The following is a 19,500-nucleotide window of genomic DNA, read 5'->3' on the forward strand; positions in this document are numbered from 1 at the left end:
TTGTAGCTCCATCACTTCGTGTTATAGCTCCATCACCTCAGGTTGTAGCTCTACCACCACGTGTTGTTGCTCTACCACGTGTTGTTGCTCTATCACCTCGTGCTGCAGCTCCTTCACCTCGTTTTGCATCGCCTTCACCTCGAGTTGCAGCTCCATCACCTTGTGTTGCATCTCCTTCGCCTCATGTTGCAGCTCCATCGGTAGCACCTCAAATCACAACATCATATGAACCATTGATCCCTATTCCTGATATTCCCTCTGATGACGTGAACTTCGATCCTTACCTGATATTTCCTGAGCAGTCATCTGAAGTAGATGACTGGATAAATGGGAAAGGTGGAATTCCGATACCTCATCTTGAGATGTCTTTGCCTTACCTTCCACCGTCTGCCGCCAGCATCAAAACACTGACTTCTTTGCTCAAAGCTAAACAATCTCTTCTCTTATCTGCAGTGAAAAGCCTTCCAGTTGAGTATCGAAATGACATAGAAGAAGAAGCTCAAGTAGCTGCAATCCGCAATATGATAGCCGAAAGGTTTGCCTCAAATCCAGCGTACCTGCTTTTCAAGGCTCGTTTCTTGTCGTGCTTTACCTTACCAGCTCTTTTGGCCACCCTAAACCCATATGAGAAATTTCAGTCACCCACAGATAACGGTGATGAAGATGAGGTCTTGCATTTACTGAAGAGGAAAAAAAGAGTTCAGCCACCAGCTGCAGTAAGTTGCGCTTAACATTGTAGCAACCTTTGTTTGTTTTTTAGTTTTTGTGCTAATGTATTTTTCTCTTTCAGAAAATTGAGCTTAACACGAATGAAAACGAAGCATCTGCAAAACAGTTCAAAGGAATCAGTACATAAGGGCAAAGGAGTCTGCGTCAAGTTTCATAAGATTCATCAGTTGTTCAGTATCCATACCATGCAATAGCAATTAAGTGCTAATAGCTTCAGATTCTGTTAAATCTGACTTTTTATATTAGTTTAAGGGACCAGTCAGATATTATGTGTTCATTGCACTGCTTTATCTTACGCCATCCATATGTTTTGTTGTAAGAACATGTTTCCTGCAGTTTTCTTGGAGAAAAAAAAAAAAAACTAAGAATTTTGCTCCAAACCGTTGTTAAATTATTCTTAAATTATTTTATACCTTTGTTTTGTTGCTGTTATTGTTTCTGGAATAAACTATGTAGAATTGTGAAATGTCTTGTCATTTATGTTTTTGTATTAAAGCATTTATAATTGTTATGCTTTTATATTATGTGATCATAATGTGCAAACTTGTAGGAGAATCAAAAAGTTTTTAAATAAATACCACTATTATTAATTTAATACCACTTGATAAAAGTATGGCATTTATAGGTTTTTTTTTTAGGTGCACACGGTAGTTTTCTCATTAAAAAAAGTTTTACACAAAAGAATAATAGTTTTGAATAATGTTTAAGTTCATGTAGACTCACGTGAGATGAACAGTCATAGCCTGGCATGTTGTATTTTGTATCAGTATTTTACATTGAGCTGGAAGCCTCAAGAAGTTAATATATATATATAAAATTACTTGTATCTTTTTATACTGTAAACCACTATGAGAAGCTCCTTTAAAGGCGCTATAGAAAATAATATTAAAGGGTTAGTTCACCCAAAAATGAAAATTCTGTCATTAATTACTTACCCTCATGTCGTTCGACACCCGTACGACCTCCGTTCGTCTTCGGAACACAAATGAAGATATTTTAGTTGAAATCTGATGGCTCTGAAAGGCCTCCATTGGCTCAATGCACGGTTCACTCTCAAGACCCTTAAAAGGTACTAAAGACGTTGTTACAAAGTCCATCTCACTACAGTGGTTCTACAATAACTTTATGAAAAAAACCCTAAACGACTTATATAGTGATGACGATTTCAAAACGCGGCCTCATGAAGCTTCGAAGCGTTATGAATCAGTGAGTTGAATCATGATTCGGATCGCGTGTCAAACCGCCAAACTGCTGAAATTTGGCGATTCAAACTGCTGATTCGACTCACTGATTCATAACGCTTCGAAGCTTCATGATGCCGTGTTTTGAAATCGTCATCACTATGAAAGTCGTTATTTAGGGTTTTTTTGCGCACAAAAACTATTCTCACCGATTCATAAAGTTATTTTAGAACCACTGTAGTGAGATGGACTTTGTAACGACGTCTTTAGTACCTTTTAAGGGTCTTGAGAGTGAACCCTGCATTGTGCCAATGGAGGCCTTTCAGAGCCATCAGATTTCCACTAAAATATCTTAATTTGTGTTCCGAAGACGAACGGAGGACTTACGGGTGTCGAACGACATGAGGGTAAGTAATTAATGACAGAATTTTCATTTTTGGGTGAACTAACCCTTTAAGATCACAGAGACACATAAATTATTAATGGATGGCTAAATTATTAGGGAAATGTCAAAAACTTTACCTAATTCTGCAACCCAATGCCGCAGTAGTGCAATTCAACACAATTTATTGTGAAATAGAGGGAAATAAAAAAAAAACGGCACTGACAACTGCAAAAAGGGAACTTCCGCCTCCACAGTGCTCAGTGAACTTCATTTCCTTTTTGAGTTTACAGACCAACTGAATGTGTACTGTGCATTTGGCATTAGAGCTTGCTATCAAACGACTCCTATCAATCCAACCGAGAGCTAGTTGTCAGTGATGTCTGATGGCACAGGAGTTTTGGAGGTGGAAGAAGATGATGAGTGCTGGGCACGGCTGGAAGACTACAGAATGCTTCTCATCAAGACGATTGAGCCCTCAAGGATAACACCTTATCTGAGACAGTGTAAGGTACTGAGCAGCGAGGACGAGGAACAAATCTACAATGACCCCAGTCTGGTTATCAGGCGCCGAAAAGTTGGTAAGAGGTGTCAGATCACCACCAAAACTGATTTCAAACATTAAATATGCTACAAAATGTTGTTGAAAGTGTGAAATTGTAAGCTTTTTATCTTATTTTCTAAGCATATACTCTTATCTTAACACCTCAGTTATCTAGATATTTAAATAGAGTTCAGAATATTTGTATTCGATTGTAGGGGTGTTGCTGGACATATTACAAAGAACTGGCCTCAAAGGATATGAGGCATTTCTAGAGAGTTTGGAGCTAGACTATCCAGATGTGTACCGCAAAATCACTGGCAAAGAGCCTGCTAGGGTCTTCTCTGTACTAATTGGTAAGTTTATTCATTTAGTATACTTTTTTTTTTTTTTCAAAATGTCATGTAAAAAAAATCATTCATCACATCTCTTATGCAAAAGGATATTGCTCTGATAACTGCTATCGTCATAGTCCAAAGGAGAATAGACTTTGTTAAATATGGCCAGGATTGTTCTCTGCAGTAGCCTACTCCAGGGGGTCCTTAATATAAAATATATGGAATTTGCTTAGATTTACATTATATTTTTAATAATTAACTAATTTCTATCTAAAGATTTGTTAAGCTTTTAAGTAATGATCTGAGCAGCATCACAGTTGTGATTCACAGTTGTTATTCAGACCAACAGCACAATGTGTGATATTGCATTCATACAACAATTTATATTTACATTTATATTTTTAGTTAGTTTGTATATTTTTGCCCTGGAAAATAAATAATAAAAATTCTAAACATTAAACTATTGCGCGTTTCCACGGTGGCATTTGATTCCTGAGTGAATCAGAGTTTTTGAATGACTCGGTTAAATAAATGATTCAATGACACACAGCAGATGCCTCCGCTCCGTAGTTATACTTTCGAATCACGATTCGCCACTTTGAGTCGAACACAGTGGGTACATCCAGATAGGTATGCGTCCATACTATAATAATTGGTGAAAACATGTGAAATGAGTAATATGGCTGAATTCACATTATTCATAAAAGAGTAGCCTACCCTGTTTCAAAAAACAGCATATGCTGGTTAGGTATGTTTTAAAGCATGGCAGCTGGTTTAAGCTGGTCCTGAGTTGGAGCTAGTTTCTTCCAGCACTTAACCAGCTTAAAGCCGCTGTAAGTAGTCACGGGACGGTAACAACATAACATTCCCAGATTACATTCATTCCACACACTTTCATGCTATAGAAAATACTTTTTGCCAGTCATGAAGTAACCTTCATGAGGAAGTGCCTCAAAAAGTACGGTATGAATCTGTTTTGAACAAATCTGTTGAATGAATGATTCAATGACTCACAAGACAGTCACGTGTCGCCACCTGGTGTAACAATGTAAACTGCAGAAAGAGTCGCTGAATTCCCCACCACAAAACAGTCTTGTCTGGAAGCAAACAGAGGCAGATGATACAAACAGTAAAAAGTCCCCAATGCTGTTGAAACGCTGCTCGGTCAATAAAATTTGAGTAGCCTACCGAGACTAACTGTTTTATAAAATGCAGCAATGTTAGTCTTCTAAATGAAAATTGCCCCCCGCTGCTTTATCAAAAAAATCTGATTTATAGAACTCTCTCTGTCCACCCAGACACTGCCGGCGAATGTGGCCTCACTCAGTTCCTCATGAGCGAGGTGTCTCGCCTACAGAAGCTCGCACAGGATGAACGGAGGAAGCGACTCGAAGTGTCTGCGCAGGCGGCCGAGCAGCTAGACACCATCCGCCAGCTGCAGCTGCGTGACAGCGAGCTTCACAAACAGCAGGAACGTGTGCAGCGCATCCGAGAGGAGCGGGAGCGCATTTGCGAGGAAGCGCGTAAACTGAAAGAAGAGAATTACCGACTGATGCACGATCTGACCCGACTGAGCGAGGAGAAGAGCAGCGTGCTCATGTGTAACAGAGACCTCCAACTCGAGGTGATCAGTCATTCCATCAGGATTAAGGAAAGCCTGTCAGGAACATGTCCCGGTCATAGTTCACCACAAAATGTCAAGATAGAAATAAGAAATTTAATGCATTTATGTATGTGCATTTATTGGTTTTAACCGTAATGTTGATGTTTAGGGGAAGGGCAAAGATGAAGAAAGTAGCCTATTAGATTAGATTCAATATTTATCGTAACTTTATTTTACAGTGTCCTTGTTACACATGTTACATGTAGTTATTACTATAGTACATGCATAAGTACATGCAACAAGGCTATTTAAAGGGATAGTTCACCCAAAAATGAAAATTGTGCCGTTGGCCGACGCTGTTCACGTGAGCACCACGACGCATGCGTGTGATGCTGACGCAGGAGCTGGCCAACTGTGTAGAAGACTGACACAGACGAGAATAATATTGCTTAGTACTTAAATGTACTCATAGATTGTAACAAAGGCACTTTAAATAAAGTGTAATCATATGATCGTATTATCTTTTCTTTTTCTATTTAACTTGATTTTTTTTCTTGTCTTTTCTCTCTGTATTTATTTCCCCCCTTTTTTGTCCTTTCTATAAGATTGAAAAATTGAAACACAGTTTAATGAATGCAGAAAGTGACTCAAAGATCCAACGAAAAAAGACAGTAACTTTGAAAAATGCCATGGAGCAGAGGCCGAGTCCAGAGCTGATCTGGCAGATGCAGAGAGAAAATGATCTACTTACAGCTCGTATACAAGAGCTTGAAAGTGCTTCCAAGGTAACTCAGCCTCACTTATCAGACTACACTAATCCAAATATGAGTAAGGATGACTACCACACACAATTAATTCACACAGGTCAAAACTCTGGAGCACGAAAAGCTTGATTCACAGTCATTGGAGGATTTCAAGCAACAAACTCAGGCACAATACCAGGAGCTGGTGAACGATCTCTACAATCTAAGGAGAGATCTACATGACGCAGAAGAGTTGCGTGATAAGGTAGCCTTTACTTTAATGCAGACTGGACAGAAGTGAATCTTACTTTAATTTTTATTATCCCTTTCATATTATAACAATACCTTTTTGTTTTTTTCCTTTTGTAATTCTCCTTTTAAATGTAAGTATCGAGAAGAGAAGGATGAGTTGGAACTGAAGTGCACAATGCTAAGAAAGGACTCCAAAATGTATCGTGATCGAATGGAAGACATTCTGAAACAGCTGGAAGAGGTGATCAAAGAAAGAGACAAGGTACCAAACCTTTATCTTTGCAAGACAGACATAGGAACATCATGTTGTAATGATTGGCCTACACAAGCAAAACTAATTTAGCTGAATTTGGATGGTGTCACAAGTCGTATCAAATTAATATTGTGTTAATCAACACAAGGAAAAAGATAGACAAGAGTAACCACTAAAATGAATACCATGAATGAATAAGGAAGTAAAGTACATAAGATTGATAAGCAGTTGATTGAGTTGGGTGCTACTATAGCAGTTACACATATCTTATGGAAAGTTAAACTGTTGTTTCTCTGGATTAATAAGGTGAATAACCTTATTCTGACTTCAACCAATAAACGGAATGATTATATGTCATTAACTGACATCAGCTATACAAAATCTAATGCAAATGAGAAAATCACTTACAATACAACAAGGTGTCTGGAAACAGGTTTGGTAAAGTGATATTTACGTTATGATGAGTCTGGTGACAGCGATGTCTTCCAGTGGTTGTGCTGGGCCGCTCAGCATTAGGAAGAAAGGATTTGGATTCTGTTTAAATGACCTTGAACATGAAGAGCCGTGGATGAACTCCTGGAACAGAAAGTCGTCGTCTGGAACACGCAGAAGGAAGAACCTTGTAGATAAATGTTCTGAAGTCTGTGCAGAAGATTTAGACAATCTGGTACATGCAGTTGGAGGATCCCAGAAGAGAAGATTCTAAAGTTGGTGCAGAAGGTCCTGAAAATGGGGAAGCACAAGCTTGGTCATTGTTTATGTTTATGTTTCTGTTTCTGTTTCCGAACTCCCCGAAATTCCCTTCTTGTAGCACCTCCTTGCTTCTCTTTTTAGAGCTTTTCCAACAAAATGCAACAAGAGTTTGAGAGTTTATTTTAGCAACAACCACAACATTTAACAACATTTTACTACAGCAGGTAATTTTTTTTTTTTGGCAGGAGGGATTGGCACCTTTCCAATCTAGCAATTCCAGATCAACTTAAGCATTGTGCTGGATACAGAGACTCTGTTTTCATTGTCCACAGAAACTAATATTGTTCACACTGAAGTGAAACTTTTCCACAAACATGTGGAAAGGTGTTGTTGCCATCCTGTTTGCCTACTGTTCACTACAATGTTCTCTCCACCTTATTTTGAACAAAAGTGACCATTTGTAAATTAAATGTGTCATCCGATTCTAGTTAGTTTCAGCTGAAAAAAACAGCTTATGTTGGTTGAAATGTCAAACTGGAATTACTTACCATATTTTTTTTATGTATTCTCTGAATTATAAACACACTGGTTAGTAGCGCAAATACACTATATTGGCAAAAGTATTGGGACACCCCTCCAAATCATTGAATTCAGGTGTGACAATCACATCGATGGCCACTGGTGTACAAAATCAAGCACCTTGCAGACTGCTTCTACGAAAATTTGTGAAAGAATGGGTCGCTCTCAGGAGCTCAGTGAATTCAAGCGTGGTACAGTGATAGATTACCACCTGTAAGTCCATTCATGAAATTTCCTCACTACTAAATATTCCATGGTCAAATGTTAGTGGTATTATAACAAAGTGAAAGCAATTGAGAACAACAGCAACTCAGCCACGAAGTGGTAGGCAGCGTAAAATCACAGAGCAGGGTCAGCGCATGCAGATGTACATCACCAAGTGCAATGCAAAGCGTCGGATTCAGTGTTGTAAAGCACGCCGCCACTGGACTCTAGAGAAGTGGAGTAGTGTTCTCTGGAGTGACAAATCCCACTTCTCTGTCTGGCAATCCGATGGACGAGTCTGGCTTGACGATTGCCAGGAGAAAGGTACTTGCCTGACTGCATTGTGCCAAGTGCAAATTTTGGTGAAGGGGGGATTATGGTGTGGGGTGGTTTTTCAGGGGTTGGGCTTGTGAAAGGAACCCTTAATGCTTCAGCATTCCAAGACATTTTGGACAATTTCATGCTCCCAACTTTGTGGGAACAGTTTGGGATGTCCCCTTCCTGTTCCAACATGACTGCGCACCAGTGCACAAAGCAAGGTCCATAAAGACATGGATGAGCGAGATTGTTGTGGAGGAACTTGACCGGCCTGCAGAGTCCTGACCTCAACCCGATAGAACACCTTTGGGATAAATTAGAGCGGAGACTGCGATCCAGGCTTCTCGTCCAACATCGGTGGCTGACCTCACAAATGTGATTCTAGAAGAATGGTCAAAAATTCCCATAAACACACTCCTAATCCTTGTGGAAAGCCTTCCCAAAAGAGTCGAAGCTGTTATAGCTGCAGAGGGTGGGCCAACTCCATATTAAACCTTACGGATTAAGAATGGGATGTCATTAAAGTTCATGTGCATGTAAAGGCAGACATCATAAAACTTTTGGCAATATTGAGTAGTTTCACCGTTTATACTCCACTTTGTTATTGTTCTAGTTATTTACCTATAACGGCTAATGAATCGGAAGTCTTGCACATTCACAAAAATAGATTACTTCTGCGTTGTAAAATAAGATGCCTATTTTATGGACGTTTTACATTATATGACGGCCAATCTCTATTCAGTTTTATTAAATGTATCTGTTCTATGCATTTCATTAACCGCTACAATTGTATGGCACTGCCCATTTGATAGGCTATTTGTACAAGAGAAGAGTACCATTTGGAGAACTCAAAAAATCTCCAAGACAAGGACCAGTACCGCAAACAGATCCGGGAGATGGGAGAACGTTATGATGAACTTCAAGTCCAGTTGTTTCGAACTCAAGGAGATGTTCTTGCTCTTCAAGCAAAACTTCGCAAACAGAAAAACCCAATTCAAGTGGTATGTAAGCTTGAAACCCATTACATATATGAATGTAACAGATTAAATATTAGTTTGGCTTCTTGTTGTGTCACTCTGATGTAAGCACATTGTCTACAAAATGTATGACCACTTGGATACAGTTTACGGTAAATAGTAAGCTGATTATGAACACAGTATGATCTGAGTATGATTTGTTTTATTCCTCAGAACTCAGAAGAAAACTCTTTACTCAGTTCACTTGAGGTAATTGTGAATAGTTTTCTCCTAAACCAATTTAAATGCAAAAACCCTTCAGAATTCACTTCAGATATAAAGAATATATTAAACAGGGATGTTGATTTTTTTATCCACAGCTGAAAAGTCAGACTAGTGAGGAGGAGTCCAGGGAGAGGGGTGAAAAGGGTAACATTCTCTATCATTTCTCTATCAGATCTCGTGCTCAAAAATAGATTGTTCTCATTTGTTAAGCACTGTTCCTTTTTTCTCACACAGATATGAGTGAAGAATCACAGAGCCAAACATCTGGCGAGTACAATGTAGGTATCTTTGTTGAGAATGTTTATGCATGAAATAAATGTGGCTTAATTTTTTTCATTCATTCTTGCAGTTTTCTGAGAGGAACTGCAGAACTAAAGGAAAATGCAACTTCCATTACAGGAGGTTTGTTTTTTATTCTTTCAAAACCACAATTTAACCATTGAATTTAACCATTAAAAAAGTTTCGGATCTTAATTAAACTGAGTGATTTGTTCTTAAGCAATATTCCTAATGTGGTCTACAGGAAACGTGCTTTAAGAACCAAAAAATTCACAGACAAAGAGAATGCGCAATGCATCCTGGACAACACCACCGGGAGTGATACAGACGGCATGTGACATACAGCTTTGGACAAGAAGAAATGTGGCCTTCTTTGAAAGCATATTAAAATATAATTGAATCACAATATATGCATAGCACTTATCATTCTATTAATTTTCTGTCAAAAAACAATAATAAAAAATAATAATAATAATAATTATGCTCTGTGCTAGATTAACTGAGACTTGTTACAGCACTTGCATACGGTTGCCCTTGACTGTTCTAGTTGCTTCTATTGCTCTCATTTGTAAGTAGCTTTGGATAAAAGCGTCTGCTAAATGACTAAATGTAAATGTAAATATGCATCCATTGACCCATAAAAACCTGATTAAAATCATATCGATTTCATAGTATGCCCAGTCTCTTGTCATGAGTCTGATCTGTCTATTAATATAATAAAATAAAATAAAATATATTTGTATGTAGGCCTATGTCTTTTTTTCTTGAGCAATAATGTTTGTTTTATTTCAGGAATGTGTTTTTGTAGCTAAGACTTTATGTGCAGAAACTGTCTTTCATAAATAAACTTAGCCTACCTTGAAAAATATTTACTGAACTAAAAAGTCTGACAATTACCCCTCAGTCTCCTATATATGGGCATGAACCTATATGCATGTGATATTCTAATTAGTTTCATGAACTTCTTTGTGAAATTATACTGACATTTGTAAAATAAAAATAAAAACGCAGTATAGGCCTATTATAGGTAAATTAGGCTACTATATTATATATTTCAAACTTTTTGTTATCAACAGCAAAATAAGAAAATTGCATATGACTGGATACTGTACACCAATTTAAAGGGTAGGCTAATATGTTTTTTAAACTTAAACTTCAAACAGTCAATGTACAGTCAGAACTGCAACAAAACAACATAGAAAAACATAGAGCCAGGGGAGTAAACACAAATATAAACCGTTTTAATTGCTTACTTATTATGTGAATGAATAATATTTTAATTTCTTTTCAAGAACCAAAAAACAAAGGTTGGGTTTTACTGTATAGGCAACTACATTTGTGTATGAAATTTATCAAAAATTACAATTCAATTTATAATATAATATAGTATTCTTACCTTTTATTAGAGGGGATATTAGTAAAACCAAATATAACGTTTTCTAAACACAAAGAAAAAGTGGGGTCAATGTTATCAATTATAAATCTATTTAAAGGGGAATTTGGTTGGATCGAGCACACCACTTCAGATCACCTCTGGTTGGACTTTTTTACTACGCCTGCGTCACCTGCGTGACTGCCATAGCAACGAGAAAACGCTTTCACGCAGCCTGAACGGAACGAACGCTTCCAAGAATTCACACAGTCGTCACAGACTTTTTTGTTGTTGTTTGAAACTCTTATAATAAACGGACTATCCCATTTATTTCGATATAGTTTTGTTTTGAAATAAGAAATAAGCCTATTATTTTGTCGCTACAATGGCAGACAAGCGTGTGCTTCCCAGTGGTAAAGTATACAGGCAAATGTTTGACGCCCAGGTAACGTTAATAGTTCGAACTCATATTCATATCTAAACGACAAATATATGTTTTACTTATTGTTGACGCTTTCTTTGTAATATTGTGGATCATCTTCACGATTGAAGACTTGTTGTGGCCTAATGTGCTGAGGAAGCTCTTGACGCATGTGTTGATTTCGAGTGTTTGTGCTCAGGTTCAGTTGTCTTTGGCTCTCTATGACTCGCGGAGGAAGCGCGTGGCAGATGAAGACGACCGTCTGCTAAGTGGAGATGCGGGAGACTCTGCATCACAGCAGCTCAATGAGACATTCAACGTCACCACACGGTATGATGCTCCTGCTGCTTACCACACGAATTGTCATTTATCCATCCATAGATTTTAACCTTAAAAGTTACTCTGTTTGATAGGAACACAATTGATTCAGGTAGAAAGAGGAAGGAGGACCAGGATTATAGTGAGGAGGTTCGGGGTCTTCCAGACACTGTTGGTGAGAATGGATGCTAAATTGTTTCCACCACTGAATCTCTTTTCTCTTCTTTTCGATGACAACATAATTCAAAATAATTATTTTGTTTAGAGGGAAGTGGTTGGAAGTAAACTGTACTAAGGAACAGGAGAATAAGAATATATATATATTTTTTGTAATACATTGTCACTTAATTTTACATATACGTATCATAGGCAGACCTAGAAAAAGTTGTCTTCAAGACATATCTCTTGCCAATAATATTAAAGGGGGTACTTCAGCGCTGGGAAGATGAATGGGTCATTTATGTAGTAGAAATGTGAAATTATTTTTGAATTTGGTGCCTTCTACACTGAGAAAAGACAGAACATTTATTTTTAAGACAACAACACCCAGAATGCACTTGCTTCGCTGCCCAACGAGGCCACGGCTACTGGCTACCGCCCCCACCGTTTTTTTGATTTTCATACTAATACAATCATTTCGTTCAGTTAGAGAACAGACACTACAATTAAAAACTGAACGTATCTTTTCAATAAAGTGTGAGTGAGCCGAACGAACGTCACGGCACAAACGCAGCAGGAGTCAGATTTCATTCATCACGAGAGCGAAGAGCTGAGGTAAGCGCGGCAGTCATTCACGACGCGTGTCCAGTCTTGCGCGTTTTCAGTTCATGCCTATGGAGGCTTAACTTTCATAGGACTTAATTGAAAAGTTGAAACACTCACTTTGCTCCACACTGCTCCGTTATGAATGCCCAAGCCGAGCGGCCGTACGCATTAACATTCTAGATCCCACCACTGTGGGCGGGTTGAAAACATGCGGAACTAGCTCCTTCTACTGGCTGTAGTCTCTAGCCTCTGGCCAAAAAATCCTCTGATGACGCAAAATGATGATATTTGCATCATATGAGGATTTTTTCCAGAAATAAAATGCATAATTCTCTCGTCTCAGGGGGACATGAGATGGGAAAGTACGCTAATTTGAATATACTACCAGGTTTCTACTGATACAAAGCTTAATGCTAATCGCTGAAGTAACTCTTTAAAGGTAGGGTAGGCAATATTTGGAGTTAACTTTGAAAGCATGAGATCCCACCCTCCCTTAAGAGTGTCTCCAAAGCCACATCTTCTTCAAAACACATGAACGCACACAGCAGAGTTTGCAAAATGTCACAATACGAGAGACGGCATTAAACTACCTCATGTATCAAAGGACATAACATTACAATAATAATGAACATAAACAAATTAAAGAGCACTGACCCGTACCACCTGACTGTTGCAGATTAATTTTGGCATTGATAGTGTTGCCATTGAGACCCATAAATTTGAGTCCTAGTATAATGTCACAGGTTTCCATCTCCTCCAAATTACAGTAGTTATGACGTGAACACAGCATAAGCTTATTGTTTTGGTTCATGAGGATCTGTAAAAGGCGGCTGCTGTTTCGGTTGCGGTGCTCATGCTGAAGTCTGTCTAAAACTCTGCATAGCATGAAATGCCCAGATGACGTGTGATGAGCAGGGTGCGCGGAAGAATGGAAATACGCTGACAGGCAGGTAGGACTAGTGGTCAACTGATATATTGGCCGATATTTGGCATTTTTAAAATATTGCCATCGGCCGATAAGTTTTTCTGACTTTTATTTTGATGGGTGGCGCTGAAAACAACAGCACCTGATCACACAGCGCTCACATTCTTCTCTGTGTGAACAGTCCTCTGTTAAACAGTCATATTTAATATGTTATTACCTGTTAAACAAAGAAAGTTTTCGAAAACTTGCGAAAAAGTATGGCGTTTCTTTTATATTATTAGCAACGGAAAAGCAAATAGGCTATAATACTTTCTCATTTTTCGTCAACATTCAGCGAATACGCATCTATATCATTAAAACAAATCTCTGAATATCCAATAAACATTTAATTTCACAATCCTTTCAGATTTAATCGAATCCAGCCGTGAGATCTTCTGAAGTGCGCATTTGTAGCCTGCATTAATGTGTTCCTGTGCATGATGGTAGCTCCGTGCAAAGTGAATGTGGACAGGAGAGTTCAGCTTCACTGGAGACTCGATAAACTTGAAATCCTTGATTTTAAAATATGCTGCACTATATTCAGTTGACCACTATGTCATATTAATGTCATTTACACAGTGCTGTATATAAAATTAGTGCTACAGTACCTTGTCTGTATTTAAAACAAATATGATTACCAGTGCGTACAAATTTACCAGATTACTGTTAGCCACGTTTCCATTACACTTAAATTGCTCAAATTGATACTTGCAAATTAAAAATAACGGCCAATGGAAATGCGTCAATTTTGCAAAAACGTTCATATGTCTCAACAAAGTTTTTACGCTCGGATGAGGTGGTTTTTCAGGCAATTTGAAAAAGTCTGGCCACTCTCCATTGACAAGCGTTAAATTCCCTGAAGGCGGGTACTCTGTTGAAGTTTAAAACTATTGGGTCTGCCCAGAGCCACTCTGGATCTGCCATAACCAATCGCTAACGTTTGGTTGTGACGTATGTCATCTCAAACTAGCGCACAACATCAACGTCATCATTCTCTGCCATTCCCTCTGTTCGCTGATTGGACCGGTTAAAATTTGATCTGAGAAAACCAAACAATATACAGCAATCCCAGACGGATTATTGAAGGAAAATGAAAATTGAGCGGAAGTACATAGGAGGGCGGCCTTTAATCAATTAATTATATAATATAGAATAATTGCAATACATGTCCTAATAATGTTTTAATATGGAAGCCATTACTAATAACAAAACTGTAGGCCTAGTCATCTTTCCCAAGTCTTTTAAAACTAAAAGTCAATCTGTTGTGATTCTGTTTTGTCTGTAGTTCCAGAGAAAAAAAACTCTGACATCAGTGATCGTCTTATGAAGAAAAGGCAAAAGGATCACAATGAAGCTGTTTCTCAGCTTCAGACAGAACTTGCCAGCCTCAGTGTGGTAAATCTATACATGTAGTGCCCAAATGTGTTCAATCAAGCCCAATTTATCTGTTGTGCATCTAGTTACCGATATACAACCCCAAATCAGAAAAAGTTGGGACAGAATGGAAAACGCAAAAAAAGAAAAGAAAAAAGAAGTGATTTCTAAATTTACTTTGACTTGTATTTCATTGCAGACAATATGAACAAAAAATATTTCATGTTTTGTCTGGTCAACTTCATGTCATTTGTAAATATGCATCCTTTCCTGTCATTCAGACCTGCAACACATTAAAAAAAAAGTTGGGACAGTAAAGCATTTACCACTTTGTAATGTTGCCATTCCTTTTCACAACACTTAAAAGACGTTTAGGGACTGAAGACACCAAGTGATGAAGTGTTTCAGGTGTAATTTTGCCCCATTCTTCCTGCAAACAAGTCTTAAGGTGGGCAACAGTACGGGGTCTTCGATGTTGCATTTTGCGCTTCAAAATGCACCACACATTCTCTATTGGAGACAGGTCGGGACTGCAGGCAGGCCAGTCAAGTACCCGTACCCTCTTCCTCCGCAGCCAGGACTTTTTAATGTGTGCAGAATGTGGTTTTGCATTGTCTTGTTGAAATATGCATGGACGTCCCTGGAAAAGATGTCTTCTTGAAGGCAGCATATTATGCTCCAAAATCTCTATGTACTTTTCAGCATTAATGGTGCCTTCACAGAAGTGCAATTTACCTTTGCCAAGGGCACTGACACAACCCCATACCATGACAGACCCTGGCTTTTGGACTTGTTGCTGGTAACAGTCTGGATGATCCTTTTCTTCTTTGGTCCGGAGCACACGGCGTCCATTCCTCCCAAAAAATACCTCAAATACTGATTCATCTGACCACAGTACACGTTTCCACTGTGTGATGGTCCATTCCAGATGCCTCCGAGCCCAGAGAAGTCGACGGCGCTTCTGGACACTGTTAACATAGGGCTTCCTTTTGGCACAGAACAGTTTTAACTGGCATTTGTGGATGTAACTACGTATTGTGGTACTTGACAAAGGTTTGCCAAAGTAGTCCTGAGCCCATGTGGTGATATCGCTTATAGATGAAGGACGATTCTTGATGCAGTGCCGCCTGAGGGATCGGAGATCACGGTTGTTAAGCTTAGGCTTGCGCCCTTGTCCTTTACGCACTGAAATTCCTCCAGATTCCTTGAATCTTTTAATTATGTTATGCACTGTTGAATGTGAAATATCCAAATCTCTTCCTATCTTTCTTTGAGGAACATTGTTTTTATACATTTCAATAATTTTCTCACGTTTTTGTTGGCAAACTGGCGATCCTCGGCCCATCTTTGCTCCTAAAGGATTAGACCTTTCTTGGATGCTGCATTTGTACCAAATCATAATTACAATCATCTGTTTCAAATCACATCATTATTTAACCATTTTACCTCATTACTAGCCCTAAATTGCTCCTGTCCCAACTTTTTTTTAAATGTGTTGCAGGTCTGAATGACAGGAAAGGATGCATATTTACAAATGACATGAAGTTGACCAGACAAAACATGAAATATTTTGTGTTCATATTGTCTGCAATGAAATACAAGTCAAAGTAAATTTAGAAATCACTTCTTTTTTATTTTATTTGCGTTTTCCATACTGTCCCAACTTTTTCTGATTTGGGGTTGTATTATATATTATCAAGAGATAAAGGTGACTTATATTGTGATTTTTCTGCCTTTAGGGTTTTGAACCATTATTTAGACAGACAGGAAAAGATATCCTGCTCAGATTGTCTGAGTACGATGACAATATTGAAAGACATATGCAGCAGATTGAAAACATTTCTGATTTGATGGCACATAGCTATCAGGTGAGGACCAAATGTGAAATACAATACTTGCTCACTTCTCAAAGTAAATATTTTATAGGGTCACTCAATTGTTTCTTTTCTGTTGTCTTATAAAGGACATGCATGAGATCTGGAACAAAGTCTGTCATGAATTTTCCTTGAAAAAGAAGTGGATTAAAGAGCTAGATGAGATATATGCCAAATATGAATCTGACAGAAAAGCCATGGTATGTGGTCTATATTATGTAAAGCATGTGTTGCTGCAGTCAGTTGATGCAGACAGTGCACTGCTTATTTGTTCCTCTTTCCTAGATAGCAGAATTACTGAGAAAATACACCACAAAATTGGAGAAAATCAGTTATTTGATGCCGTGTGATGTCCACAGACTGATTGACAATGAAGCCATGGTAGTATATTCTACTTGACAAATATGTATTTGTATGCATTATATGTAGGCCTATTTAAAAAAAATTGGAATAAAAAAAATGTTCCCCACAGATGATAAACCAAGCCCTGCTAGCAAATCGACGTGCTTTGGCCAAACTGTGTTTGAATTTGATGGAGAAACATTTGCAGATAGACGTTTTCCAAAGGCTGAAGTGGGAGGAAAAGCTTCAAGATTGGAAAAGAATAAAACTGATTGATGCAGTCAACCGGTTCAAGTATGTCTGATGTTAAAAATGTTAAAAGATGTTAAGTAATGCCATGTTGTTTACCAACAAAATGCATGATCTTTCTCTGCAGAGACTTAATGAACAGCACTCACATTCAGAACCCAATAAACATTCAAGATACTCTGAGAACAGTGAAATCAGATCAGAAAATACTGAGTGAGAAACGCATCCAAACGCTGGAGATTCTTAGGTGAGAAATAAAACATGAATTTCTAGTCTTGCATTCTTTTTCCTCAGTTAATATTAGTTGTTAAAATGCTGTGTACCTTTTACTCACATTTTCTGCCCCATATCTAGAGACATGATGCCTCCAAGAATCTCAGAGTCATCAGTTGCGGAATGGTATTCAGCACTGTCAGTCATCAATGAGGAAATAGGTCAGAAAATGTGCTTCTCATTACAATAATCCAATATGATACAATGGTATAGCATGCTCTACATCACTTTATGTGCACTTTAATGAATTCCTCACTATGTTTCATTTCTTTAGATTGCATTCACGTTGCTACAATGGAAAAACTTCACAAAAACTACGAGAACAACTGGCAAGGCTGTTTGGCAGAGGTCGATCTATTTAAGGTGAGAAATACGTTAAGCTTTCTCATTTGTTTTGATTGTCAAAACACAACACCAACACAACAATATTCTCAACTCTTTACACACAGGCCGAAGTGTCTACATTGGGATTCACCTCAGACGAGATACAGAATATTGTAAACGTGGAGATATTACCTCTCGTTGGCCAATGCCAGTCACAAATGGACGTCCATTTGGAAAAACTGGATGTAAGTTTAGTTTCCTTAATGCTTTAAATTAAATCTTCTCTACTTTTGGATTATAAATGTATAACTTGTAATTTATGGTAGTGCTGCATTTTTAGATAACTTTTATTGATTTAAGTCAGTACTCTCTCATGATAGACTGTGCATTGTAACCTTCTTACAGAAAGCTTTTGAAAGTTTGGCCAAAACCACGGCTAATGAGAGCGAGTGTTTATTCAAGTTTATGTGTGGGATGGCTCAGCTGTGGGAGATTCACTGCGAAGGCTTGTTGAACAGAGAACAGCAGCTACAAAAGTCATTGGAGTCCATCAGTCAAGTCCACAACCAAGAGAACCAGGCAAGATTGTGTTAACTGTTTTGTGCAATACTTTTGCAGTGTCTGTTTACACTAAGTGCAAATAGCCTGCCTTGTTGGCAGAGGCTTTTTACACTAACTCCGCTCACTGATGTCTGGTTGTGCCAGACAAAATGACAGAAGATGCTGACTTGTCAACAGTAGCAATAGTGTAGAGGTAAAGGCCCTTTCACACCAGACACGTAACGAAAAAGCGAAGCGAATATTTTGTGTGCAAATAGTCAAAACCATTCACATCAGCCGCGACACAAATTTACGACGTCTGTGACGTTTCAGAGCTCCAACATTCCAAAACATTCGCAACAAAATTAATTTGATTTAAAAGACCAAAAAGAAGGTTTTGGGTGCACCCAGTCTTAAAAGAACAGAGAGTCTGAAGGGGAGTATGCAAATATTGTACAGGAGCTAAAACTTTATCATATCAGAAAGTTTTGATGCAAATCGACCCGTGTTCAATTCACCCTTTTGCCAAACTTGCTTATATCGGAAAGGCATTTATTTTCAATAAAAATTAAGAAAATATTCGATAAGTGAAAATTTTACGTGTTTTTAATAAAAAAGTGTTTATCTGTTAGGGTTAGGGTTAAGTGTAGGGAGGGTTTTATTTTCCCAATAAGGCGGCATCCATTTAATAATTTTAATAAATTTAATAATTTACACTCTGTTATTAAGTTAAGTTAAGTGACATGTGAAGGCCAAGTATGGTAACCAATACTCTGAATTTGTCCTCTGCATTTAACCCATCCAAGTTAGTTCACACACATTAGGAACAGAGTAGTGAGTAGTGAACACACACTGCAAACCGTGACACACCTGGAGCAGTGGGAAGCCATTTTGCTGTGGCGCCCGGGGAGCGATTTGGGGTTAGGTGCCTTGCTCAAGGGCACCGCAGTCATTTCCTGCTGGCACTGAGAATCGAACTAGCAACCTTTGGGTTACCAATCGGACTCTCCAATTAAGCCACGACTGCCCACTATAGCAATGCAAGGTGCAATTACCGAGGTGCAATTAGTAAATGCCACTATTTATAAGCAAAAATAGCATCTAACTATCTATCTTTCTCCATTTTCACTTAGTGTAAGTAGAATCTATCGCTATTTTCGCTTAGTGCAAATTTTGAAGAGGTTTCTTAAAAGGAATGTCCTCAGTGTTGGGGAAAAATACTTTTAAAAGTAATACGTTACAATAGTGTGTTGCAACTAATTGCATTACTTTTGCATTACTTTTTCTCACCTGGAACACAAATGTGATGTTTAACCTAAGTTATTTTTGCTTATTAGTATTTACGCAG

At 38.2% G+C, this 19,500-nt stretch overlaps 3 protein-coding genes across 3 annotated transcripts in view; all 3 read left to right on the plus strand.

The window, feature by feature from the left end:
- snapc4 (small nuclear RNA activating complex, polypeptide 4) overlaps positions 1-1,239 on the plus strand; it is a 31,558-nt gene extending 30,319 nt beyond the window's left edge. Inside the window, exons 26-27 of the mRNA XM_079816040.1 lie at positions 1-716; positions 791-1,239. The exon at positions 1-716 is cut by the window's left edge and continues 1,263 nt beyond it. Coding sequence (XP_079672166.1) covers positions 1-716; positions 791-856 — 782 coding nt within the window. The 3' untranslated portion in view covers positions 857-1,239. The remainder of the gene's footprint in view (positions 717-790) is intronic.
- A 1,432-nt stretch (positions 1,240-2,671) lies between these two features.
- card9 (caspase recruitment domain family, member 9) lies at positions 2,672-10,051 on the plus strand (the record flags this gene model as incomplete). Its single annotated transcript, XM_079816041.1, has 12 exons — positions 2,672-2,873; positions 3,052-3,189; positions 4,470-4,795; positions 5,380-5,559; positions 5,639-5,782; positions 5,906-6,031; positions 8,629-8,817; positions 9,007-9,042; positions 9,153-9,201; positions 9,292-9,335; positions 9,407-9,459; positions 9,581-10,051. 12 exons carry the CDS (start codon positions 2,672-2,674, stop codon positions 9,672-9,674), a joined length of 1,581 nt encoding a protein of 526 aa, XP_079672167.1. The 3' UTR covers positions 9,675-10,051.
- A 1,042-nt stretch (positions 10,052-11,093) lies between these two features.
- ccdc180 (coiled-coil domain containing 180) overlaps positions 11,094-19,500 on the plus strand; it is a gene marked incomplete at both ends in the record, with an annotated part of 28,838 nt that continues 20,431 nt past the window's right edge. Inside the window, 13 exons of the mRNA XM_079815251.1 lie at positions 11,094-11,153; positions 11,329-11,459; positions 11,543-11,622; positions 14,462-14,571; positions 16,290-16,418; positions 16,514-16,624; positions 16,710-16,805; positions 16,897-17,060; positions 17,143-17,262; positions 17,370-17,449; positions 17,563-17,651; positions 17,738-17,857; positions 18,018-18,191. Coding sequence (XP_079671377.1) covers positions 11,094-11,153; positions 11,329-11,459; positions 11,543-11,622; positions 14,462-14,571; positions 16,290-16,418; positions 16,514-16,624; positions 16,710-16,805; positions 16,897-17,060; positions 17,143-17,262; positions 17,370-17,449; positions 17,563-17,651; positions 17,738-17,857; positions 18,018-18,191 — 1,464 coding nt within the window. The remainder of the gene's footprint in view (positions 11,154-11,328; positions 11,460-11,542; positions 11,623-14,461; positions 14,572-16,289; positions 16,419-16,513; positions 16,625-16,709; positions 16,806-16,896; positions 17,061-17,142; positions 17,263-17,369; positions 17,450-17,562; positions 17,652-17,737; positions 17,858-18,017; positions 18,192-19,500) is intronic.

Source organism: Gobio gobio (genome assembly GCF_949357685.1).
Source record: "Gobio gobio genome assembly, chromosome: 4".
Classification (NCBI taxonomy): domain Eukaryota; kingdom Metazoa; phylum Chordata; class Actinopteri; order Cypriniformes; family Gobionidae; genus Gobio; species Gobio gobio.